Source organism: Balaenoptera acutorostrata, chromosome 3 (genome assembly GCF_949987535.1).
Source record: "Balaenoptera acutorostrata chromosome 3, mBalAcu1.1, whole genome shotgun sequence".
Lineage (NCBI taxonomy): Eukaryota > Metazoa > Chordata > Mammalia > Artiodactyla > Balaenopteridae > Balaenoptera > Balaenoptera acutorostrata.
In genome coordinates this window covers 180,570,367-180,596,363 of record NC_080066.1, presented here as the reverse complement: position 1 = coordinate 180,596,363, position 25,997 = coordinate 180,570,367, and the positions used below count along the sequence as shown (strand labels likewise).

General features: G+C 47.2%; 1 protein-coding gene across 15 annotated transcripts in view; it reads right to left on the bottom strand.

Moving 5' to 3' along the window:
- Window positions 1-25,997, bottom strand: part of WDR20 (WD repeat domain 20) — a 62,301-nt gene that overhangs the window by 9,456 nt on the left and 26,848 nt on the right. For 2 of the 15 annotated variants that reach the window (XM_057543598.1, XM_028165606.2), the window contains exons 2-3: window positions 14,021-14,203; window positions 725-1,984 (exon numbers count right to left, since the gene is read on the bottom strand). In XM_057543598.1, coding sequence (XP_057399581.1) covers window positions 725-1,984; window positions 14,021-14,203 — 1,443 coding nt within the window. Of the gene's footprint in view, window positions 1-64; window positions 1,985-2,040; window positions 2,643-11,284; window positions 11,378-14,020; window positions 14,204-25,997 lie in introns of those variants that run through there. The other 13 variants (XM_007178840.2, XM_057543589.1, XM_057543597.1 and 10 more) reach the window with 12 other exon arrangements.

Genomic DNA, 25,997 nt, shown 5'->3' with positions numbered 1-25,997 from the left:
GGCTCTGAGAAACGTGGGTATTTTATTTAGTGCACAGAGTCTCAATCAAAGTGCTACAAACTGCTTCTTTGAAAAAAGATGTTTATTAAACAATTTTAATTGTCATAAAATGACTAAAATGGGTTTTAAAAATTAAGGCTCTTCTCTTTCTGTGGATTGCCAGAACAATGTAAAAATAATATCAATCAACCCTGCTGAACACTTTGTTCCTAAAGTTAAATTTCATAGATTCCTAAACATTTTATGATTAAGATAAAAAGTTGGACTATAAATGACAATTATGGCCGTTCGTATTGAACACACACTCTGATCAGGTGTACAATATTCTAATTGAGTAGTTAAGCAAAAATATTCCAGTTAAAGCAGAAATTTTAATTTTAGCATTTTAAAGTCATTGTTTCCCCACACTGTCATGATTTTCCTAAAATCGAAAGAGTCTAATACAGGAACGCTAACCTTGGGACTCTATATACTCCCAGGAGGGTGACTGACTTGGCTGGCAATTAGTTTGATTATATTTTTTAAACGTTCTAAGGTGAATTATCAAATGATTCAGAATTACATGGCATGCAGTATCCAAAATTATGGCTCTGATGCATTTAGATTTACATTAAGAATAAGAAGTGTCATTCACATTCATTGTACACCCCGCCCCTCCCGCAAGAAAAAAATCACTACCTATTCAAGTTCTAGATCTGGTGCAGCATTAAGGATTGAAACTTACCACTTTACCAGGCCTTCCCCATGTGCAAATAAATCCCTCCTGACAAGCAGTGACTATACAGTCTTCAAGAAAAATCAATACAGTCAGTCTTTCATGTGCTATCTTTTTACAGATGAGCGGCTCTAACAAGGGAACGTCTTCCATCCGGGGACACAGGGGCGTCCCCAAAGTTTTAGCTGGGTCCGTTTTGGTTTTAGTAACTAGGTTCAGTTTGTCGCTGCTCTTGCTAGAGATGTGTCCCATGCTATGGTTTCGCTTGTGATCTTTCTCATGGTGCCTGTCCTTCCGGTCGTGTAGTGAGAGCGTCGCGAATTTGCTGACCCCGGAAGCGATGGCCCCGTCCGCGATGCTGCCCTTGCTGCCGGTGCTGGAGACGGCGGAGTGTGGGAGGCTGTTGGACCGCGGCAGGGGAGGGGGTGCCGAGTTGCCGGGGGTCGTGACGCTGTTGCCAGTGCTTCCGGCAGGAGGACTCGTGGCGTTCATGACGTTCGTGTGCGTCCTTGCTCTGGAGAGGGGCTGGTGGGGGAAAAGGATGTCTTCCGTGAGGTCCCATAAGCAGAGCTGCGTGTCCTGGCCCACGGAGCCGAACCGATACGTGACACTGACGGGGCGGCTCTCGGTCGAGTTCCGCTTGGACAGCCGGGACTGGGTACTGTTTGCTCGGTCTCTCCCAAAGTGAAGAAGGTCCTGGAAGTCCTCGTCGCTGCCACTGAACTCCATAGGGTCGCTCTCTTCCACGCTAGTGGTGTAGGGGTCAAACGCCACCACGCTGACCCAGGATTTGTGCCCGTGGCCCCGCGCGATCACGCGGCAGTCTCCAAAGGACCAGACGGTCACAAGGTCGTCCTCTCCGCCCGTCACGATGTACTTGCCATCCGGGCTCCAGCACACGCACAGCAAGCCTCCAAAGTAGCTTTTCATGGTGCCGTGCAGCTCCACCGAGTCAAAGTTGAACACCCGCAGGAAGCCGTCCTGGCTCACGCACGCCAAGAACTTGCCATCTGGGGAGAAAGCAAACTCGTTGAGGGCCCCCTCGCCCACCGTCCACTTGAGGAGAGGGTTCCTCGTGGATTTGCTCTTGCAAGTGTGCACGGCAAAGCTCTCTCCCTGCTTCAGAAGCTGGTAGTGGGGGGCTGTGGTGCCACAAGCGTGCTCCACATTATACAAGTACATGTTCCCACTTGAATGGGCTACTAGGAAAAGGCTTTCCGAACCAGGAACCCATTTGACACAGGTTACTCGTGACTTGTCTATTAGTCTCTGTGAAGACAAAGGAGAACAAGTTATCACAATGGAGAAGTTTTAAAGGTCGACTTTTCCAGCAAGAAACCTTGTCTGCTTCTCGGTGAGAAGGGACGCGTCCATCCAGGCACTCCACGCCCTATCCCGCGGTCAGGCCAGCGAAGGCATTTTGGCCCCTTGTGGAATTACCTTCTAGAACTGCACCTGGGTGTCAGGCCACTGGGTTTCACCGAGAGAGTCAGTCATTCAGCAAACACTGTTGAGAGCCTAGTATGTGCCCGACAGATACTATACCAGGCGCCGGGACCCACCGGGGAGAGGGACAGCCCCGGCACTTCGCACGTCTCACGCCAGGAGAGGCTGGGCCTGTGACTCCTGCACCTGCACAGGGTCCTCACTACGAGGCCCCCGGGAAAGTCTCGCAGTCCCCACAGCCGGCAGCCCTGGGCCCCTGAGGGCTCTCTGCACTGCATTGCCCCGCGCGCCCCGTGCTGACCACCGCTGCCTCTTCCGGCGGCTGGGGCAGGGTGGCGGGCGGGGGTAGTCCACGTGCAGCCAGCAGCACCCAGGGCAGCACCACCACCTCCCTGGGCTCTGCCTCGGCCCTGATTCACTGCAACTTCCTCACTCATAGCCGCTGTCATGTGTGTATCTTTAGAAGCCATTCCTCCATCTTCTTTGAAACAAGGTGGTGTTTAAAAAAATAAACAGATGATTAACACTCAGGAGTATGTGCCTAATCACTGCCACTCTACTCCACGTTTATTTTTGATCCACTGACCAACTGTTTCTTTAACAGGCACAGGTCAGGAGTCCTGCCTTTAACACCAAAAGAACAAAAGGCAAAAGTAGAAACCCCGCAAAGGGACGACCACCCCCCGAGTACACTTCCCTGCTTGCAGACCTTCCGTGGGGCTCACTGGCACAGCGGCTTCCACGAGGCTGCCTGGTCCCCAAATCACAGCACCAGAAACCATCTGGGAGTTCCCAAGACCCCTGAGTTCTCAGCAAGTCCTGCAGCCAGACGCTCTCCACTGCCAGCCCAGTAACCGGGTGCCTCGGGAGCCCGGCGGGCTTCGGGTGAGCTACACGCTCCCACTTCCCTCACGTGCTTGGGATTCCCCGACTCGAGCCTCAGAGGGCCACGGGCCACAGGGACGGGAAGCCCACCGGGACACGGGGCCTCCTGCCTAGTCGGCCTTGCGCTATGTGTCTGCTGTGTGTGCTGCATCTTTCCAGAAAGTCACAGAAAATGAAAACACTTGGTTTCTTCAAAGAAACTAATGAACCATGCAAACTGCTGCAGAAAATCAGGCCCTGGAAGGGAGGTGGCCAACAATGGTCCCAGCCAGGGAGGAGTGGAGAGGCGTGACCCTGCCCGGCACAAGGGCCCAGGGCTAGCGGGCCGGGCAAGGGTTACTGAGCAGCAGGTGTCACTGCTGTCGCTCTGCAGTGTCACAGCCGCACTGTCACCCCCTGCCTCTTTCCTCTCCTGCCCGGTGACCCTCCTGTATAAGGCAGCTGGCCTATGCTAACGCCAACAACCTGGAAGCCCAGCGCTGCTCTGTCAGGGTTTCCACGAGACCTTCACCATTTCTTCCACAGAGGTCAGAGGCACCTTACGAGGCCACGTCAGGGCTTTGGTCTTGGGGGAGCCTCCCCCCACCCACCAGACCTTGCTGTACCCACTGGGCTCAGGCTGCCCCGGCACTCCCGACCCCTTAACCGTGACTGGTCTGCTGGCCTAGTGTCCAAGGGTGGTGCCGGTCCACCGCCATCGGTGGCCTCGCTGGGCGGCTACAAAGCGACCTCAGGCTGAGGAGCCAGGCTGCGGGCCGTGCCCGGCACTGTGTGTGGCTCTCAACTCCTGCACCTCGCATTTCACCACAACCAAATCTAATCTCAGTTTTCCCAACAGCTCTCCACTGTTACTCTATCACGTGTGGAAAATTTTAAGGATGGACATAAAAACTTCTAGCACTATGGTTAGGAGAAAAATTTTATTTTTGGCTTAAAAAGGCACAACGAAAATAATTTCATTAGAACTCAAAACTGGAATACTGTCAAGTAAAAACAGTATTTCCCTGCAACTGTGAGGAATGGAGATAAATCATCATAGCACCATTATTAAAATACATGTTACTGGGGTGACGAGACACATTTAAAGACTTCACTCCATGTTAAAAAGGTGCACTGAGATTGCTGTAAGTAGACACGTGGATGTAACTTATGGACAAAAACCTGAGCCCACCTTCTGTGCCCCTGCTGGGGCACCCACGCAGACACGTCACCCCTCAGCACTTGGGAAGCAGGCACAGCAGCTTAAGCAACTGCAAACCAAAAAAATTAATGGACCACAGATCCAACGCTAATGTGGGAAGGGTTTCTCAGTTGTTCTACACCTTCAGTTTTCCCTAGCAGATTGTGTGCTCAAGCGCAGGGAAAACGTCTGCTTCGTCTTGGGGTACGTGGCAGGCATATCAGGACAGCCGTGCTAACTTCCAACCTGAGGATCTACTCTGCGGCCAGGCACTGAGCAGTGGCTCTGCACACACGCTGTTTCATCCTCAAAATAACCCCGCAACGTAAGCTTTCATTTTTTTAATAGGTAATACAGTCATAATTCATATATATTAATAAAAGTATCCAGTAGAAAGCCTCACTCACACCCCTTTCCTCCATCCCAGATCCCTTGCCCCCAGAATTACTGTCATTAGCTTCTTGTTTATCTCTGCGAGTGTCTTCCTGTGTGGACACGGCAAACACAGATACAAGTTTATCCACACTCCTTTTTTTCACTGTCTGCGCCTCTGCTTTCTCATGCAGTCACACACGTGCGTCTCTCTGTACTGGTACGAAGACAGCTTCCTCATTCTTTTCTACAGCAGCAGAGTACTCAATTATATGGATATACTGCGGTTTATTTGAAAAGTCCCCCACTGAAGGACATTTGTATAGCAAAGAATAACCTGCACATATGGCAATTTTCACATGTATAAATATACCTGCAGCATAAATTCCCACTGGAATAGCTGGGTCAGGAGGTACATATATTTATAATTTTTTATAGATATTGCCAAATTACCTCCCATAGAGAATGTAACAATTTAAATTCCCACCAGCAGTGTAAGTATGACTGCCCATTTCCCCATAGGAAGGTAGGTGCTATTGCCGTGTTACCCACCAAGAAACAGGATCAGAGAGGTCCGCAAACTCGCCTGCGGTCCCTCCTGCTCACCACTCACTCACGTTTCATTCATTCCTTCTTCCATCCTTTACTGAATGTACACTATATGTCAGGCACTGACAGCACCAACAGACAGACCTCCCTTCCTGAGTGGAAGTGATGTTCAAGTGGGATGAAAAGACAGTGAAACTGACAGGATCTGACGGTAAGGAGCGCTGTGCTGTGAGCAAAAACCAACCAGGGAAAGAAGACAAAGGGCAGGAGGAGTAGAGGGATTCCAATCTCAAGCAGGAAGGCCTAGAAAGGCCTCTGTCTCTGGGATGAGGGCGCGCTGAGCCAAGAGGTAAAGGGGCAGCAGAAGAAGCGGGCTGGGCAGCGCGTCCTCACACAGGGGACAACTGTGGGGGCGCTGATGGGGGAGCAAACCAAGCACTCTTCATCCTAGAGACACGGAAGGCGCTGGAGCAAGCGGGATGGACCAGGCAAGGTGACAGCCAGCACAGGCCCGTCAGCCCCAAAGTGGGGCTGACACCTTCTGCGCCACCGACAAACGTCAATAAACCAGGGCGCCCCTCCCGCAGACCCCGGGCAGTGGGAGGCACGACTCCAGGGCTAGCTCGGAGTCACTGAAGTAAACTGCCCTGGGCTATCACTTGGTTTGGGTTTAGCAAAAAAGTTAGAGAACAGAAATTAAAAAACAAATACCTAGAACATCTTATTCAATAAATATAAAGAATGCAGCCCACTTTCTGCACCATAAGGGTATATTTTTGTTCCAGAAAATGTCTAATAAAAAAAGTAAGGAATCTTCGTCAGTTCTCAGTGTTAACTAACAGGATTTCCCTGCTGGGCTTGAATTCTCCAGTTTCAGTGGGGCCTTGATCTGGATGAGCATACGTTTGAGTATGTTGAAAAAACACCCTTGGCCAAACCCCAGGTCCCCTGAGGAGCTCCTGAGTACAGGTGGGGCAGGGGCTGGGAGGGGCAGGGGCCTGTGCTGGGGGGCGGGCAGCCTAATCCAGGCTCAGCACACTGCAGGTGGGTCTGCGGATGTGCATGCTAACCGTTTTGGCTGGAGCACCTGAGCAGCGGCAGGAAATCAGGTCTGGAATCGTGAGCTGGGACTCGAGGACATGGAGCCCCAGGCTAAGGGGCCTGGGCTGTGACCCTGAATCCCTGTGCTGACCAATCCCACAGCCCCGAGCACTTGAAAGTGGCTGGTCCAAAGTGAGACATGCTGTGAGTGTAAATTACACACTAGATCCTGAAGACCTGAAAAATTATGGAAAGTATCTCATTCATAATTTTATATTGACTATACGTTGAAATAATGTTTGGATGTATTAGACAAAGTAATACTTTTTTTTTTTTTTTTGGCTGTGTTGGGTCTTCGTTGCTGTGCACGGGCTTTCTCTAGTTGCGGTGAGAGGGGGGCTACTCTTCGTTGCGGTGCACGGGCTTCTCATTGCAGTGGCTTCTCTTGCTGCGGAGCATCGGCTCTAGGCACGCGGGCTTCAGCAGTTACAGCGCATGGGCTCAGTAGTTGCAGCGCATGGGCTTCAGTAGTTGTGGCACGAGGGCTCAGTATGTGTGGCGCACGGGCTTAGTTACTCCGCGGCATGTGGGATCTTCCTGGACCAGGGATTGAACCCATATCCCCTGCACTGGCAGGCGGATTCTTAACCACTGCGCCACCAGGGAAGTCCCAAGATAAAGTATCTTAACTTCATCTATTTTTAAATTGATGTAATGTGGCTATTAGACATTTTAAATTGTATGTGTGGCTCACACTGTATTTCTACTGGCTGTACTGCTGCAGACAGTAGGGGCACCGAAGATTTCTGAAAAGGGAAGCGACAGAATGAAGTGAAGTCTCCCGTCAGTAGGTACAGAATGGTGCGGGTGAAGAGAGACTGGTTAGGAAGCTATGACAATTGTCCGTGGACAAACAGGTCTTAAACTTGACCAGCGGTGGTGTGGCAGGATGGACTGTTTAACAGTGGGCTAGGCTGGATGGAGTAGGAGGTGGGGTGGGGGTGAAGGAGGCGCGTGAACAGACTCCTAGGTTTTGAGCTTGAGTGACTGGGAAGGGGGGTGACAGAAAAGAGAGGAGGGGTGACTATGCTGGGGAGAAGTTCAAGGGTCCTCATCGAGTAGGCAGCTGATGCACGTGACTGTGGAAGATGAGGAAATGGGCTGCGAACAGTAAGAGCCGGGTCTGTGACATCCTGAGCTCTCCAAGGCAGAAGGTGTACAAGGAAGAGGAGGAGAGTGTGAAACTTCGGAGAAAGACTACTTATAGGGAGCAGGACAAAAGTCAGGAAAGCAGAAGGAAAGCCGAGAAAACCAGCCAGAAGTCCCATGAGGAGAGGAAGGAACTGACGCCGAGTGAATGTCCGACAGGCCAGGGGCTCTGCTCCCTGCATCACGCTCCCCTCCATCCCGTCACAGGGTCTCTGGGGGCGGCTCTGTGCTACAGGCCAGGAAGCGAGGCTGGAGGGGGAGCTGGGCGGGGGTCCAGGAGAAGAAAGCCCCCTGCTCCAAGGCTGAGGTGAGGCCGCCCCGGCAGGAAGGGCAAGGAGAGGAGAGCGGGGTGGGTCTCAGGGAAAGACAGGTGCTCAGGTCATCTGGCATGACCACTGAGCTCTCCATTAAAGAGGGAAATTCCACAACGCTTAAAGGCCTACTTTTAAAATCACTTCCATAAAAACCAAAACCAAAATCTGGGTATTACTATGCCAGGTCTGTACGTCAAGCCACCTACCCAGGAAGCGGGCTCCCACACCCACTTCTCTCCCTGGTAATCACCCACGGCTCCCACATTCCCCATTCTGAATGCAGAAGACACTGCCTCATTTCTAACATCAATCCAGTGAAAGTCCAACGAACACCAAAACTACCGTCCTTAATGGCATTCACAAACAAGATTTTCTAACTATACTAAACTAGTTTAGAGGAAGCAAGAATAAAAATAAATCTGTAACCACATTAAAGCACCACTGCTAAAATGAAGCTTTCCAAGCACATACTTTTTAATTTTCTTTTTTTCACTGCTATCAACATGATAAGCAGGAAAAAATTCTTGGGGGGTTGCTGGGGATGCATTTTACAATGCAGATATTAATTTATAACAGAAGTACTAAAAACAAACAATTCCAAAACCACAGCAGCTGCTGGAAAAGCCATAATGTAGCCACAAGCAAAAACAGAGACTAAGGGCTTCGGTTCCGTAAAGGCATTTAAAGACAGCTGCTTCTTCCCTCAGGAGGTATTAGGAAAGGGTATTTCAAAGCCCTGTGAAAGAGGATCAGATGTCATTTTTATCAATGTCAAAACTTTAAGGAGTAGACCATTAAGCGCTCATTTCCTTCCTCTGATTAAAAAAAGCAAAAACAAAAACAAAGCTAACAAAATGCCCAGAACCACTCTCTTGCTAGAGGACTAGACAGAACATTGCCAGGCTGGGCCTCCGCTCCTCCCCACTCCTGGGGGCGCTGGGTGCAAAGGGAACCTGCAGCCTGGGATGAAAGAGCAGACACAGCCTCCGGGAGCGGCAGGGCCAGGCGTCCACAGGGAGCCTACAGCCCACCCAGCGCGCTGCCAGGGCCGCACAACCTGCGCGAGAGGAGAAAGTCAAGAACAGGAGGTCTCATCACATGCCAGGGATCAAAGAAGCCGAAATGACACATTCTTTCTAGATTTTACATCCGCCCAATAACCAAACATACTTAAAAATCCTTTGAAGTTACTGTTCTATGGATACAACCCAGATATAATCAGAATTTTTACAAAGGCAAACAAGGCTGAGTTCATTACCACACAGAAACTGCCCCTTTATGACTCTTTGTCGCCAATACATCGTAACCGTTAGTAAAGTGGACTCCTCCCCGCTTCCGGGCGCTGACCAGGGCCCCTCTCCTTCGCTGGTGACCCTCACCACGAAGGTAGGCTCCACGGTCTGGGAGCTCATCAGACGTGCCACCAGATACCGTCAAGGGCACAAAACATACACAACACTCCACACAGAAGCCTGAAGTCTGCTCTAAGGCTTGAGAGAAAGCAGTGTCTCAGGGGGTCTAGGCTATTATTCCCCAAGGGAGGCTGGAAAGGACCAGCCTTCCTCCTGGGCTGAACTGGTACAGCGGCCAGGGTCTCAGCACGACTGGGACGGCCCGGGGAGCAGGGCTCGCCTCTGCTATCTGACATAACTGGATGGACTGAGGGCCAGACCAGGAGGTGAAGGTTGCCAGCAGCTCTAATGGAAGCTGCGAATCTGACAGTTCTGCCTCATTAAAAACATAAAAAATTACAAAGACAATAAAGTTAACAGTGAGCAATGGGATTTCTAGGTGATGTTTTCCCATCTTCTTTGTACTTCTCTATGTCCCAATTTTTTCTGTAAACAAGTATTTTAAGTTTTTTAATCAATGGGGGAAAAAAATCATCTTTTAAGATACACTCTATTCCCAGATAGAAAATTTCCACTCTATTCCCAGATAGAAATTTTCACCTATCTTTGGTCTAGTGTGGATTTCTGGAACTTACAAGTTCTTTTCCATTCAACCACCCACCTATACATCCATCCAAACATTTACTACACTTTCATGTACCAGACACCTCCGGAAAGGAGCAAAGGTCAGAGTAATTGATACTGGAGCGTGTGTGCGCACGTGTGCATGTGTATGATGGGAGGCTGAGGAGCTCTCTGGTGAGTAAGACAGACAGACACCCAACAGTCATGAGAAACAGTCCCCATCATCTGCCTTACTCGTGTTGCTTCTCTGTCTGGGTTGCCCTGCTCTTGCCTTCTTGTCCTGGAAAATCATTTGTGCTTCTCCTTCAAAACTGCTGGTATCTCACCTCCCAAGAAGCCTTTCCTCCAACCCCTAGTGAAAGAAACCCTCTGAGTTTCCCCTCCACCTGGAACTTTTCTCCCCAGGGCTTGCTCTCCAGGCCCTCTGCTAACATCTCATCCTCACCACGCCTCCAGGTGGGGACCGCTCTTACCCACTTTCCGGCTGAGGAGAAGAGATGAAGTAAAGACCCACATCCCACAGGCAATAAGCGGCAGAGGGTGTCTGAGCTCTAGGCATTCGGGTTCAAGGGTCTATGTTCTTAGCCACTGGGCTGTGAGTCCGTAAATTTCATGGTAATACACTGACTGTTGTAAGTGCTCCTTTGCAGGCCATGAGCAGATGACCAGAATCTTGGAGTATAAACAGGGCTCGGCCCCAGACGCGTCTAGGACTTAGCAAAGACTCGTCTTTGCTCTTACTGTGCCTTCTCCACAGACCTGCCATCTAATCTCAGGGACATGATTACTATTTATATGCTGAAAACTCCCAAAATTCACCTCTAGTTTTGCGCTCCATATCCACGTATCCAACCACCTACGGGCCTCTCAAGCTTACCAAGTACAGAACGGAACTCTGATCTTTACCTCTGTTCCCAGCACCTGCTCCTTCCCCCCCTTACCCAGTGCAGTAAGTGAGCCAGAAACCCAAGATTTTTTCCCTCGCCTCTCCAATTTCGTCTCCAAGAAGCAGCCAGGGTTACTTTCAGAAACATCTATCTGACCACCTCTTCGTCTTGTTCCCTTCTGTGAGATCCCACAGCTCAAAGAAGCAAAGCCGGGTCAGGCCCTGAGTGGCAGGGGCTCCAAACTCATGCCCTCTCACTTCACAACACCCTCCCAGGTCCACCGTCCTCTCTCAGGTCTCTTGGTCCCAAGCTCGTTCCTCCAGGGGCCTTCACCGGCTCTCCCTCTGCAGGGGCGCTCTATCTCCAGCTCCTTACCTGGGGGCCTCCTCAGGCGAGGCTCAGCTCAAAGCACTTCACTTCCTCCGAGAGACGGACGCTCCCCACGTCCCCGTAAAGCAGGCCTCCATGTCTGTCTCTCCTTCAGGCCCCCTATCTCCTCTGACATCACAACAAGTCACCACCATTTGCCGTAATTGTGTGTGTGTGTGTGTGGTGCTGTTCACACTTCTCTCCCCTCTCTCTGGAGGGGAGGCACAGGGCGGCTGTCATCTGCCGCTGCAGACCCAGTGCCGGGCACGTGGTAGGCTATCAAGGTCTGTCGAATGGATGAGAAAATGGCCACAACTCTAGTTCAAGTCCTCAGCTCTCACCTGGACAGGTACTAGAGCCTCCTCACTGGTCTTGCTACCTTCATTCTCTCTTTCTTCATTCCAATCCACCTTCCACAAGTGCTGACAAGAGTTCTAAAAAAACACATTTGATCCTGTCACTCCCTTGATTAAATAAAAGCCCAAAGGTCCCCCACAGCCTCCAGTGTCAGATCCAAATTTCCCAGCATGTCATCAAAGGGCTTTTACAATCTGGTTCCAGCTCATCTGTCCGGCTTTAACTTCTGCCACTCCAAGGCCCACGTGCTGTGGTTTGGCCACCCTTGGCCTCCACATGCCAAGCTGTTTTCTCCAGCTTTGAAGGCCTTTCTCATCCTCCTCCAACTCCTATGCATCTTTCAAACCCAGGTCAAATGTCACCTTCTGGAAGCTTTCTCGAACTGTCCCCACTGAACTTAACTTTTGTTTTTATCTTATGATATCTGATACATACTGAGGAATGCAATTAATACATTATCCCTTGGTACTTTGTTCATAACACTGGGATAAACACACGTTCCAGTACCCTTTCGGTCCATCTCACTAAACTGTGAGCTCCTGGGGAGACAAGAGCCCATCTGGCAACCACACATGGTGGGGCTTACAATCTATGACCAATAAGAGCTCGTGGAATTAATTTCTGGATCCAGCTCCATCATCAAATTGCTACCTGATGTGGACAATTCACTTACCTTCTCTTTGACTATTTCCTCATCTGCGCACAATGGAGACAGCAGCCCACCCTCCCAAGCCGAGGAAACAGACAAAACACTCTGAAACCTCCACGTCTCATACCAATGCAAATCACAGCCTAATGACAGCTTCGACCACCATCCCTGGCACTCTCTGAGAAACACACCCCTGATGGCCCTTTCTCTTAGACATCCTGACCCAAATCTGACGAGAAGGTTACCCACACAAGCCGAAGAATGTCCTTACTGTAAAGGGCGACCAATTTCTGCCTCCAGCTGTCAGTGCCAAGTTGGCATTCAACCACACACAATCCTAGCACTCTGAACAGCCATTTTTCAAATAAAATGTAAAAGGAGTAGGAGGTAGCTCATGCGTCACTCATTAGGAGTGAGGAGGTGCTTTCCAGCCTGCGACCCCCAGCTGTCCTGAGTGAGGAATGGGTCTAGCGGACGCGTCCGAGCGCTCTCAGGGCCCTGTGGTCTCTGCCCCACCCTCCCCCAGCGATGACACACACAGCCTCTTGTTCTCTAAGTGGCACTCTGTGCCATCCTCAGCCGAGCAGCCTCCCGACCTTGTGTACCAACAGCCCTTTACATGGCTCCACTCCCTTCCCCCTCAAAAACACGTCCCCTACCTACACACAAATAAAACCCCACAATGACGCCAAATTCACAATTTCTATTAAGAATGCAGAGAAGTCTAGTTTTGTGCCCTCACTCTCCCCACCACCACCCCCCAAAAAGATCATCCAGCTACTTAGAAATCACTCCCTCAAATGATGTTAATAAAATGTTTAGGTAAATAGAATAATCTTCTGCTTAAGATTTTTTTTTTTTTAAACAGAAAATGGGTTTAAATACATTTGTCAATCCAGACGGCAAGTTTTGTTTCCAGTCAACCCAGATGAAACTAGAAGAGGAGATGGTGTGGTTCAAAAGATTTCACCAAATCCACTGGCAATGTCAACCAGGAGCGCCGCGGATGGACACTGGAAGTGCATGGACAGCATATACCATGGGGACTGCAAAAGGAGTCAGGATCTTAACTGCAGTTTGTGGAGTGGAGTATTCTTCCCCAAACAAAATTATTTCTTAAAAATCAGAATTTATAATGCACTTCTGTTCCAAGTTAATGACTTTAAAACCATGCAACAATCAAAACCGCTTGCCCTTCCTGAGAGGAATCCAAGTGACCTGGCCCTTGTCACACCAGGGTTGAGGTCACAAGCAGACTGCAACCCAGGGCTTCTAACTCAGCAAGACTGCCTCATCTTTTCCATTTACTAGGAAAGTCATACTGACACAGAGGAGGAAGTATGTCAAATATGTAATGGCAATACTTGGGGCTGAAAAGCCACTCCAATCGCTTATAAAAATATAATCTATTTGCCAACTTACATCTACTATGTTTAATGGTTGACATGTTCCTGAACGGACAGCTCAGCTATCTCAGGCTCCTGCCAGAATGAAACTGAAGACACTAGAAACCCCAGCACATGCTACAACACTGGCAAAAGCTATGTCATAGGATCCAATTTTAAGTGCCAGGATTTCTAACCATGTCAAAGGTGATTTAATAGCAAACATTTACAAGAGCAAGAGAACAAATTCTCAGTCAAACGCCTGTCAAACATACACACCAAATTTTAGCTACAATTTAAGCAACCTAAGGAAATATTACCAAGTTCTTTGATCTGCATGAAATTTTCTGGTGATGTGAATAAAATAAATTCTTTATTTTCTTATTTAAATTATAAATATCAAGCTACAAGTCTCATCCCTATCTCCATTATAAAAAAATTTTTAAAGCACCTGCTATAGACACCTGAGCATCTCCATAAAAAATGCACAGAACAGTTAGCCCAAGGAAGAACAGGTAAAAGTCAACAAGTTAACACACCACATTTAAACTTGGGTAATACTAGGTAGGACATCTGAGAATGGAAAATGGGCTTCGCTCACGGTGTGAAATAAGGCCCACTACCCTCGGTAAGAACGTATACGTTCTTAAAGGGATTCTTAACAGCTAAGACAGGGTGCTACTTACTTCCTCATTAAATAGTTTGCTAGTTTCTTTTTTGATTGGGTCTATAAGCTGGACTTGGCCTGCGGAAAAGCCCACTAGGAGAGAGACACTTTCCGCTGTGGCTGTCAGGTGGCTGAAGTCATGACAAGTAGGCTGTGTTCCTTTGTATATCCTTTTATCTATCGGTTTACTCAGGTCAGCAGCCTGGAGGAGAAAGAGAGAAATACACACGGTAAACAGCACATTGAGATGAGAAATCTAAGTCACACTATTTTATACTCCATTATGATGTTCAATCTTAAAAATAAAAAGTATTAAAATATTTTTGCAGTTTTTAGCATTTTATAAAAGCACTTTCACATACCTCAGCCAATCTGATATTGTTAGACTATCCATAATATGTTTGTAACTGTTACTCTCGTAACTTATGCTTCTTCAAGTATATTTAACAAAGACTCCTGGACTTCAGGACGAAAAATCCTTGAGACACCAAATCCGGTATCTGCAAAGTGCATCCCAAGCCCCTTCTAACAAAGTTAACTTGAACCACATGATGCTCGGCTTTCAAATGCACCCGCAGCACCTCAGCGCTCATCGCAGAGTTCACCCGCAGCCCAGTCATGCTCACAGCGGGGTCCCCAGACCGGCGGCAGCAGCAGCAGCAGCACCTGGAAACTCAGAGGTGCAAATTCCCAAGGCCCACACCACACCAAATGAATCACACTACAGGGGGCAGGCGGGGTGGGCCCAGCAAGCTGTAGTTAAAACGGTCTTCCAGGTGATTCTGACACCTACTCAGGCTGAGAACCACTACTATGGCCAGTTATACCCAGGCAGTGACTCCTGTACTGGGTCACACTCTCTCTTCTGCATTAGCTTCCAAGTAACTTTCACTCGTCGAGCCCACACTCCAAGTCTGGTACATGCATCATCTTTAATCTTTACAATGACCCTTCAAAATAGATAGTATTTTCCCCATTTTACAGATGAGAAAACAAGTTTAGGGAAGTTAAATAACTCAGCCAAGGTCACCATACCTACCTAGTAAGTGGAAGGGCTGGATTTGGAACCCAGGTCGGTTTTACCATAAAGGGGATAGGGAGAAAACACACCGCACACACTCCAAACTCTGACTCCTGACTTGGGCTAAATGTGATTGTTCAAAGTGCCTCACCCCTTTTAAAGCAGGATCTTCTCTTCATGAGAAGCCTTCTGTGCAATCCAAAATGCTGGGCTGTTATTGCTGAAATAAAGGAAACCCAACCCCTCCCACTGTCATTGGAAAATCACAGGTGGAGATAACTGAACACATCCTTTAAAACACCCACTTTGGCCCTGTGTGCAGTTCCGGGGCTCACAGCTCTGGTTCTCTATGGACCATCTCCAGGGTTAGGTTCTGAAGATTTCTTTCTTCCAAAGAGGCCTGTGACACTGTACTGAGAATTCTAGATTTTTCAGATAACAAATACAGTGTAAAAAAAGAGGACCTCAAAATGACAGGCTCAAAACCTGAGCATTTGGCAGTCTGGACCTGAGTGGCACAAGTGACCCCGGGAGCCCCAGGGCAAAGGAATGGAGATTCATGCCATGTGGACACTCTCCCTGCCTCACCTCAGTTAAAATGGGGATGAGAATCCGTTCTAGCAACCTCATGGTACTGTCTGGAGGATGAAATAAGAGAACATATACATGAAAGAGCCTTGAAAAGTGTAATATATAGTACGATGCAAAACAAAAGGAAGTCCTGACTCTGGAGCAAGGACAAAAGGGACAGTGGGCAAGGAAGCGGGTGCTCAGCAGAAGTCGGACGTCAGAGACAGGAGCCCCTTCACTGCGGACAGTCCGCCTGGAGGGAAGCAGCTCCTGGGTTGGGCCCTGAGGGCAGGGAAAGAGAAGTCTAGGCTAAGGGAACAACACAGCAAATGATCTCAGTGCAAGGAAACAGCAGCGAAAGTAAAAATGCTCAAAATATAAGACAGAGTCAAAAATCAAATTTGAAATATGAACAATTATTATATGATCTCTATATCGGCATATGTTAACTTGAGACTTTTTTTTTTTTTAGTTTGCTTAAGCAACTACCCCGTGGACTCCCCTGGTGGTGCAGTGGTTAAGTATCTACCTGCCAATGCAGGGGACAGGGGTTCGAACCCTGGTCCGGGAAGATCCCACATGCGGCGGAGCAACTAAGCCCGTGCACCACCACTACTGAGCCTGGGCTCTAGAGCCCGTGAGCCACAACTACTGAGCCCGTGTGCCACAACTGCTGAAGCCAGCACACCTAGAGCCCGTGCTCCACAACAAGAGAAGCCACCGCTATGAAAAGCCCGCGCACCGCAACAAAGAGCAGCCCCTGCTCGCCGCAACTAGAGAAAGACCGCACGCAGCAACGAAGACCCAACGCAGCCAAAAAATAAATAAATTTATATTAAAAAAAGAAACTCCTCCGTGAAAGAATATACATAAAATTATGCACCAAAATATAAAAATCAATTCAAAGGCAAACCAAACATTAACAGAGAGAACAAATATAACTTAAATGAGCAAAAGAAATACAATGATTCTCAGAACAACAGAGAAAGTTTAAAGCACCAATTTTTCCAAGTATTGCTACTAGTTTTAAACTTATGGATCCCTTACCATAACAATGTTAGCCTCAGTTCTTGGTATATTTCTTTCACATTCCTGCCCCCTAATATGGAACTTTACTGAAAAGCGTCATTTGTCACAGATGTCACTAGATCACACAGGAACACACATCTAAAGTATTTTAAATGCCAACTGAAAGACAATTTTTACTCTCGAATCATGTATCTATTCCAAAAACATCCTGCTTACTAATTTGTTTAACAAAATGCCAACTGAAAGACAATTTTTACTCTCGAATCATGTATCTATTCCAAAAACGTCCTGTTACTAATTTGCTTAACAAAGTTTCTCCCTAGATCATTGCTCTCAAGGTGTACCAGACCATGAACAGTCTGCTAGCCTGCAGTCAAAATTAAGTACACAGATTGAGAATAAGCATTTAGAAACTTTTACGGCAATGTGACAGAGTGATTTTATACCTGTTGAATCTAATAATAAAAAATTCAAGTTTGCATTCTGCATGTCTTTTTCAGGTTTTCTAGTAATCCTTCTTTTATTTTACAGAAGTATCAGCCCAGATAGACTGGAAATTTTAAGAATTGGTCTTTCAGTACTGGTGGGAGAAGCACTGTCCTAGAAGGCGTAAAAGTAGACCTAGGCCCAAGGAACACAAAAATGTCTCTTATCGAAGGTCACTCCTTCCCCCGCAAACCCCCAATGGCCCTGATGGCACTAGAACAGCAGAACGTTAGCCAAGCAACGTGCCACTTACGCCCAGCAAGACCTACTGTGAGCCCTGTAGTGACTGCGAGGGGTGTACCCATAGGAAGTTATTCTTCCGAGGAGACTGGGGACTCCCCCAGCGGTGCCTGGGCTTTTTGGAGCCCGATCCCAGGTGCAGGGAAAGGTGGGTCCACCAGTGCCTGCCTTCCTTTCCAACAGCACCACCATCTCCAGCTCATCTCGTCCTCTTTCCTCTTACAGCCAATCACCGAGTTCTGTCTCTTTTTCCATTGCTGTGCTGCTGTCTTCTTTCCTCTTCCTCCTCCTCCTTTTTTCCTAGGAGGTGGGGTGGGGGTGTGCCAATGGGAATCCTGAACCCACCCCCCTTTCAGTAGCAGTAACAACTACCTGAGCTAGCCGCTCCTTCCCCATGGGGTCGTCAGCCCCTGACAGACGGCTTCCCAGGTCAAGGCAGTCTGGTAGAAGGAGAAAGAGCCCAGACTTTGGAACCAGGCAGGCCTGGGTTCAAACCTCGCCTTCCCTCTTGGTAGCTAGGTGGCCTTGGGCAAGGTGCTTGTCACCTCTCCCAGAGCCGCAGAGAACAAAGTCCCCTAGCTCCACTGCAGGGTAATGGAAAAGCCCGCAGGTAACGGATATAAAGCACAGAGCACATATCAGCACTCAAATGGTAGCTACCATTATTAATTTATCCTTGTCACATCCTACCTGGGGGCAAATGTCTCAGTGGCTTCCTAATTTCCATCACATCAGAATACGACAACTCCCAAGCAGTCCTGCCCTTCGTGGTTGGGCCCCATCCATCTCCCCTAACAGCAACAGCAACTTCTGTCCATTGAACACTTTCTATGCACCAGGACGTTCACACTTATCATCTCGTTTAATCTCACAGTCCTCGCCTCAGAGTCGGCACTAATACCATCCATGTTTTACGGCTGAGGAACCTGGGAAGGAATTAAGGGGTTGAGGGCCGTGTCCCACCACTCCACCTCGTTCTGCCGTCCCACCCGTCCTCGCCCCCCACCAGGTGTGCTGAGTCTGGTGCAGGCAGACGTCCCCTCTTCCTGGCTTCATTAAGTCACCCCCTTGGTTGGGATAGTCTCCTCTGCCCCTGTTCCCAGGAGTATTACCCATCAGTTCAAGTCCCGTCACCTCCAGCAAGCATTTTCCCAACTACCGTTTCCTGAGCTGGCTCCTTTATCACAATTCTCAAGTACTTAGTTCGTTCCACAAAATTTAGTATTTAATCACTTATGTGATCACAGTATTGTTTTATGTCTGTTATCATCAATTAGGATTACAACTAAAATTACAACAAAAACTTCCTTAAAAAGCAGAACTTCTTTATTAAACAGTTACCATTGTATTATTCCACAAAATTACTTCTGTTTTTCAGCTTTCTGGTAAATCCTGCATAGACAGGCTACAGATACTTTGGTATTTTTTTAGTGCTTTTGCATCCTAATTATTGCCAATTATCTAAATTCTTAACTGTGAATTTATAGCAGAACCAATTTATGTAAAAGTCTTACCAATTTTAAGAATTGACAAGAATCTTAAGAACTGGTAAGAATATTTGGTTATTCAGCCCCAACAGAGTATCCAGTTTGTCATAAATGCTCAATACCTGTTTAACAAATGAAACTGCGATTGTTCCAAATTTTTCAATTTTTCAATTAAATTTCATCATTATGCTCATTAGTTTCTGCATAAGGAGTTATGATTACAATTAATTTGTCACTGTCTCATTCTCAACAGAAAAAATTTAAATGATGGTTTAAAAATTCCTACTACAGAAACAGAGCTGGTTAACCAAAATCCTCAGTCAATAAGTACAAACTTCAAAATGTCATGTTTCTTTTTTCCTTGGACTTTTGATCCTTAAAATCCCTGCAATTCTCTTCATGACGAATACTGTCAAGACATGAAGTCAGCTGGGGGGGTTTAGCATGGAACTACGAACATTTATCACAAAAGCCTTCAGAAGAAACCAAGCTGCTGCAGCTCACACCTTCACCCCAGATCCCTGCCCGGTCCCAGGGAATGCTGGGGAGCCGACAGGAACGTGGAGGGGGGACTGAACTGGTAGGGAATGGGCTCCCACGGGCGCCCCGTCACAGCCATTCCAGGAGCTCAGAGAAGGTGCTCGGTGGGCCCGGGCCGAGCCCTTGTCATGGGAACCTGCTACTTGATACTCGAGTGCCCAGAAGCATTTGATGTGATATGGAAAATAATCTCAGAAAGACCTCTTCTGAAAAATGTATGCCAGATGATGGTATGTGGGAGGCATGTAGGTACTAAAGGTGGGCTTTATTTTCCCTAAATGTCACATTCTCCCTCCCCTTTAGAGAATGACCTCAGAGAGAACCCGTCTCACAGAACTTGCCAGAAGAGACTCCTTTTACTGGCCTATCTAAAAGCTGCCAAATGCCCACCCAGACAAGAAGCTCACCCTGTCTACACCAGAAATCACTGTCTTCCCTCCTAAGCCCCTCTCCCGAGCTTTAAGCCTGTCGCCTCGGCTGGGTGCCCCGCCCGGCACCCCCATGCCAGCTCAGAGCCCTTCTAGCAGCCTGTCCTCCTCCAGGCCCCCTCCTAGCCTAGGGGCAGCTTACGGGCTTAGCAGCAGGCTCCTTCCACCCATTTCTACACACCTCCCATTCTTCCTCCACACTTGCCAGATTAATCCTCATGAAGACCTGGGTCGCTCTCCCACTCCCAACCTCCTCGGCTCTGCCCGGCCGTACCAACGGCTAAACTCCTTAGCTGGCATCCACAGGCCTTCCTCTTACAGGCCTCACCATCCCCTGCCCCTTCACGCACACTACCCGCAAGGGCAGCACGTGTCCACACACTGCCTGCGCTCTTTGCACCTTCCTGCCTTCCCTTACGTTTCTCCTTTCACTTACAATCCTCCCCTCCCTCTCCCCCCTCCATCACACAAATGCTGCTCACCGCAGCGCCAGTGTCATTTCCTCCTGATCTCACCCAGGGAGGCAGGCTTTCACTGGGCCTCCACTGAGTGCCTATCCCCATGTGCCGCATTTATTAGCGATAATATGTGAACTGTACTCCATATATTGTGAAAGTCCTTTCAAAAACAACAAAAAAGTCAAGAGGCTGCTCAGTCACTGACGGCCTGAATGGATTAACCCAAAATAGCAGGAGCAGCTCCAACGGCATCAAAGGTCTCCATTATGCCATTTGAAAATCAAAAGAGAAACTGCTGTAGTGCTTTCTATTACCGTTCCTTTTGATCACATCTCAGACAACCAAAATAGGAGCCAAAAGTGGACAGGGGATTACTTCCCAGTGCCCCAGAAGATCACCGAGTTGGAAAGACGAGGAACAATTGGAGTCCTATCTCAAGACCTGGGATCCAAAATAAACCACATTATAAAGACTGTTCCACAGTTTTTCCTGGGGGAGACTTTTAACCTAGTCAGGCTTGGGGTTTCTAATGTCTGCGAGGGATTTGTCCACAGTCTGGGGCTGGACCACACCTAGCTGGTCATCCTGGGGAAACGCCTCCCGGTCACAAGAGTGAATGAAATGAGACTCAGACCACTCCGAGCTGTTATATTTGCTTTGTGAACAAAAATCAATGTACTCTTTAATACAAATCTTCTTCAGCACGGTGGAAAATAACCTGGGGCTCTAATGACAAAAATACCAAACAGTGATTTTCAAATATCTTCACTGTCCAGGTGAGCAGTTTAACGCTCAGGTAACAGTCAGTTGTAAGGTACTGCACAGATGCTGATTCCACAGTCCAAGCCACCTGCCCTTGAAGTAGACACAAAACCAGGCTAATCTTGTGAAATAGCCCCACAACTCATCTTTCTCATAGTTTCTTCAGTTCAATAGTTACATTCAAAATATCTGCATAATTGGCATTAATGGTATTTAGAGTCTAACACATTAAAAAAAGAGATATCAGGGGTATTAGGAAGTCAGATTTGGGATAACTTATCCCAGTAGGAAAAAAAAAAGTCACTCAACTGTACCGTTCCAGCGTCTCAAAAAGGCCGAAGCATGTCTGTCTTACTCGCCACTCTACCTCCAATGCCCAATAAAGCGGCTGGCACACAGAAGACGTTGTTAAGTATCTGCCGTAGAAATGAAACAATTCCGAAAATGGGAAAGAAAAGTAAAGTGATGGGAACCAGAAGAAACTCAGAGCCAGACATATATATAAAAGCAAATATATAATCTTTCTGCTGACCAAAAGCCTAACTAACAACCAATGCCTTCTTGGGCGCCCATCTATGAAAGCAAACAACCTCCATTAGCGAATACCGGAAAGTCACTTGACGGTTTACAGAGCACCCTCAAGAGGGTGCACCCTCAAGCATCAGTTCTTCTGACCGTTGTTACGAACCCGTGCATAGAAGAACTATGGCCACTCCCATTTTATAAACAGAGAAACAGAATCAGCTGTCAAGCCACAGCAAGTGGTGGAGTTGAGGCCTTCTAAATTCCAGCCCCTGTGCTCCTTCTACTGCATCACGTTGCTATGACAGGAAGTTGACAACATCAGGGGTAGCACTTAGTCTAAAATTCTATTACTGTGTGACTCTATGCTCCTATGCTTGCTGAAGTGGCAATCAAATATTCCAGCCTCGCTCAGTTTGGCCCAGATTCCAGACCCACCTTCTCAACGCATTTGCCTTGCAGGGCTGTTTTCTTAAAATGGAGATAATCCCAAGCACAATATCTGACACTTAAAAGGCACTTTAGAAAAGTTAGTGAAAAACTCTTATTTCTCTTTTTGAATACGTAAGGACTTGCTGCTTATCAGAGAGGCTTTGAAAATTCTCATCATTCGTTAACACTTTCAAAGAAATCTAAATAAGGAAAAACAGGGATATTTCTTTCTGCCCTAAATTTCCTGGAGAAAAACAGCAGAAGCCAAGTTTAGAGCATGTTTTCCTTCCAATATAATTTTCCAAAACAAGACAGTACCTTCCCTTCCTTAGTCTCCATTCCTCCTTCATTGTCAGACATGCTAGCACACGCCCACACTTGCACTGGCGCACCAGACCCACTCCCTTTACTGAAAACAACTGCCATGTCGTCTGCAGCAGGCTTCTGCCAGTCCTGACCCCGGAATGAGCACCCAGCGCTCACATTCCAGAGCTCCTCTCCTGTGCACGACAGCAGCAGCGAGGCCACGAGAAGTGGGGCAGGGAACTCCATGGAAGGAGAGAGAAGGGAAGAACAGTGCCATCCACCATCAGAATACAGGCAAATAACAAGACGTAAACTGCGAGGGGGCGCCACCTTTAGGTCATTCCAAAATGGGAAGAGATGCATAGTCACAAAATGCATAAAATGTGTTCAGTGAAATCTTCACAGCAACGATCTGTGGAATTGCATACTGTTCACCAAAGAAATACTTCTCACAGGAGCCAGAGAAGGCTCCTCCTTTGGAACTCTGCTTTGGGCGGGGTGGGAGCAGCCGCCCAGAGGAAGCAGGGCTGAGACTATGTGAAGCGTCTTCGTCTCCCCTGGCCCAGCACTGTCAGTCAAGTGTCTGCTGAAATAATACACTTCTGTTGTTATCACATATGCCATTTTCTCCCAAGGCAGTCTGTCACTTAAAAACTGTTAGCTATGTAAACTCGACTCCTCTTCCCCCAGAGTGATTTTTCAAAAATGAACTTGATAAGCTACTAAACTGCAACATCTTCGCCATCTCTTCGTTCCCTTATGCTGCACTCCACGTTCAGGTCAAGTCTCTTATCACAATGCGAAACGCTACAAATGGTTGTCCTGGTGCTTCGTTTAGGCTAATGAAATACTGATTTCTTCATTAAAGAAAAACTATGAATAAACATTAGATAAAATCAATTTGCACACATTTCTAACACCAGATCTCACCCCATTAAAATGCTGACATATTCAAATGACCTATTTTTATTAAACCCTTCTGTTAAATATGCAGACATATGCATTCCTATTCCCAAGGGAATACCAACATCTCAAGTGGAAGAAAAGGCAAGAGGCTTTCATTTCTGCAAAAGATACTCCTTTCAAATTCTTAGAAACAGGTATTTTTAAAGTTTCCCCTAAAAGGGGTGGGGGCGGGGAGAAATTCTATGACCTTCTAAAGGGGCTGTGACAACACTGGTAAAGACCACTCCAAGGCAGTGAGTAGTTCCTGTCTGCTGCCCACCTGCTGCCCCACCGCCTTCCTGGCATCTACATGCCCGTGAGCTTGTTACGTCTGGCCCGGCACACAGATGACTCTTCCGCTTTCTCCTTCACGGTGCTGAGCAGCACAAGCAGTGCCCTGTAGAGGGGAGCCCGTTCGAAGCGAGAGGTGCCCTGAGTCTCCAGTTGTGGGGAGGCCCTGCAACTTTCTGACACTCACTTCCTTATCCTGCATTGAAATTGAGGCCCAGGGAGGGGTGGTGATCTGCTCAAGGCTGCACAGACCTTAGAACTGTGCTTTCAATCACATCACGTTGCTACCTTTTCAATCACCCAACTTCAGGTGGAACAATGAACTATTGAATCTGTAACATATGAAATTTCAAAGAATGGCACTGAAGTGTACCAGTAATTTTACACCAAATGACAGTACTTTGGAGCCAGTACATTGCTGGGTTTTCAAATAGGAAGCAAGAGAGCCAGAGAGCACATTAAACTTATCTTACAATGAAAGGAGATCAGCCACTAAAATCGACGGCCAAAACACTGGATTTGGCCTCTGTACTTCAAATAGTTATTCTCTGATCCAGCCAAGCCTCAGGTGAAGAAAGCAGACTCAATTCAATGACAGTTACAGAGAGCCGACCGATTTCTAAATACTACTATGAAGAAAAGCTTTGCTCTCTCTCTCCTTCATCTAAAGTTTTATAGTATCACTGGAACTACCATTCACTTGGCACTTCTGCCGTTTGTCATTTTGTCATATGTCTTATCTCCTCAACTAAGTCAAATTTTGGGGGGACATAACTGTCTTATAGGCTACCTCAATGACAGCCACTCAGACATTTCTGATGTTTTTTCCCCTACCAGATTAAAAACGCCTTTTTAGGTACCTGAAATGTACCGTGCACTGGTACAGCACTAGTAACGCAATAGCAGCCAGTTTCAAAATGTGGACCAGTAAGACTAGCACAGACACGAACGTGGAGGGGCAGGCCTCGCCTAACTCTGACAGGAGTGTAAACTGGCCAGCCTTCATGCAGAGCAATTTGGCAACACGGAGCAAAAGCCTCCTTTCCTTTAAACACAAATTCAACTCCTAGGAATCTGTCCTTAGAAAATATTTTCCAAGTGTGTAATCTATCTGTAATAGCCCAGAGCTGGCCCAACACAAATGCCCATCCACAGTAGGCTAGGTGCATAGCAGGCTATACATGGAATACTACCCATGGAAGACATGCACTGAGAAAAAACATGGACAAACCTCAAAAAATAATCTTGAGTGAAAGAAGCCAGATATAAAAGAAGCACAGCATATACTAAATAATTCTATTTATATAAAGTTCAAAAATAAGGAAAACTCATGTGATGCTGGAAGTGAGGACGGTGGTTACCCCTTCAGGAGTGTGGGAAGGGGCCACAGGGAGGCTCCAGGTGGCTAGGAATGCTGTTTCTTAATCTGGGGTTGGTTCTACTTTGTGAAAAAGCTAATAGAACTTTACATTTATACACATTTCTGTTTGGATGCTATCCTTAAATTAAAAAATAATTTTAATGATCAAACACACAAAGACAGTCAACTCAGCTTTGTTTCTAACAAAACATTATTAACATCTTATGTGTTTGAAAAATGAAATGGGTAAATATATCATGCAGCCATTTAAAATGAAGACATTTACTTACCAGCAAAGAAGGATGTTATATGGTATATCATTAAGTGAAAAATGCAACAATAAAAAAATAGGATTCAAAAGATTAAAAGAATTATAAAGAAATCTGAAAATTGTTTTCATACTGTAATCATATTGTTAGCAATAATAGTACATTGTTACTTTTTTTTTTTTTTGGCCATGCCATGCGGCATGTGGGGATCTCAGTTCCCTGCCCAGGGATCAAACCCGTGCCTGCTGCACTGGGAGCACAGAGTCTTAACCACTGCACCATCAGGTAAGTCCCAGTATATTGTCATTCTCAATGTCTTGTAGAATAAAACAAAAAATTAATTATGTGAATGTCATTAGGAATTCAGATTTTCCACATAAGACGTATTAAATGTATAGAAGCAATGACCAAATGGCAATAGGAAATCCTAGTGCCCAGACTGTGTCACAAATGCTATTTGTCACTTAAAGTCAACAAAGGCTCCTATATACTTGATACGAGGTATGGGGCAGGAAGTGCACAAGATGAATCTGGAACATCTTTCTGTACCGCTGAGCAAGAAAGCTATCAAAGACTACTGAAGTTGTGTCCAAAAGATTCAAGGGCTGGACTTCCCTGGCGGTGCAGTGGTTAAGGCTCTGCGCTTCTACTGCAGAGGGTGCGAGTTCGATCCCTGGTCGGGGAAGATCCCACATGCTGCACAGTGTGGCCAAAAAAAAAAGACTCAGGGGGCAAAGCAGAGGAACTATCATTGGTCAATGATAGGATAATTTACACATAAAAACAATACTACAGAATTTTCATGGAATAAAATAAGAATCTGAGTTCACACTAATATCAATAAATGGGG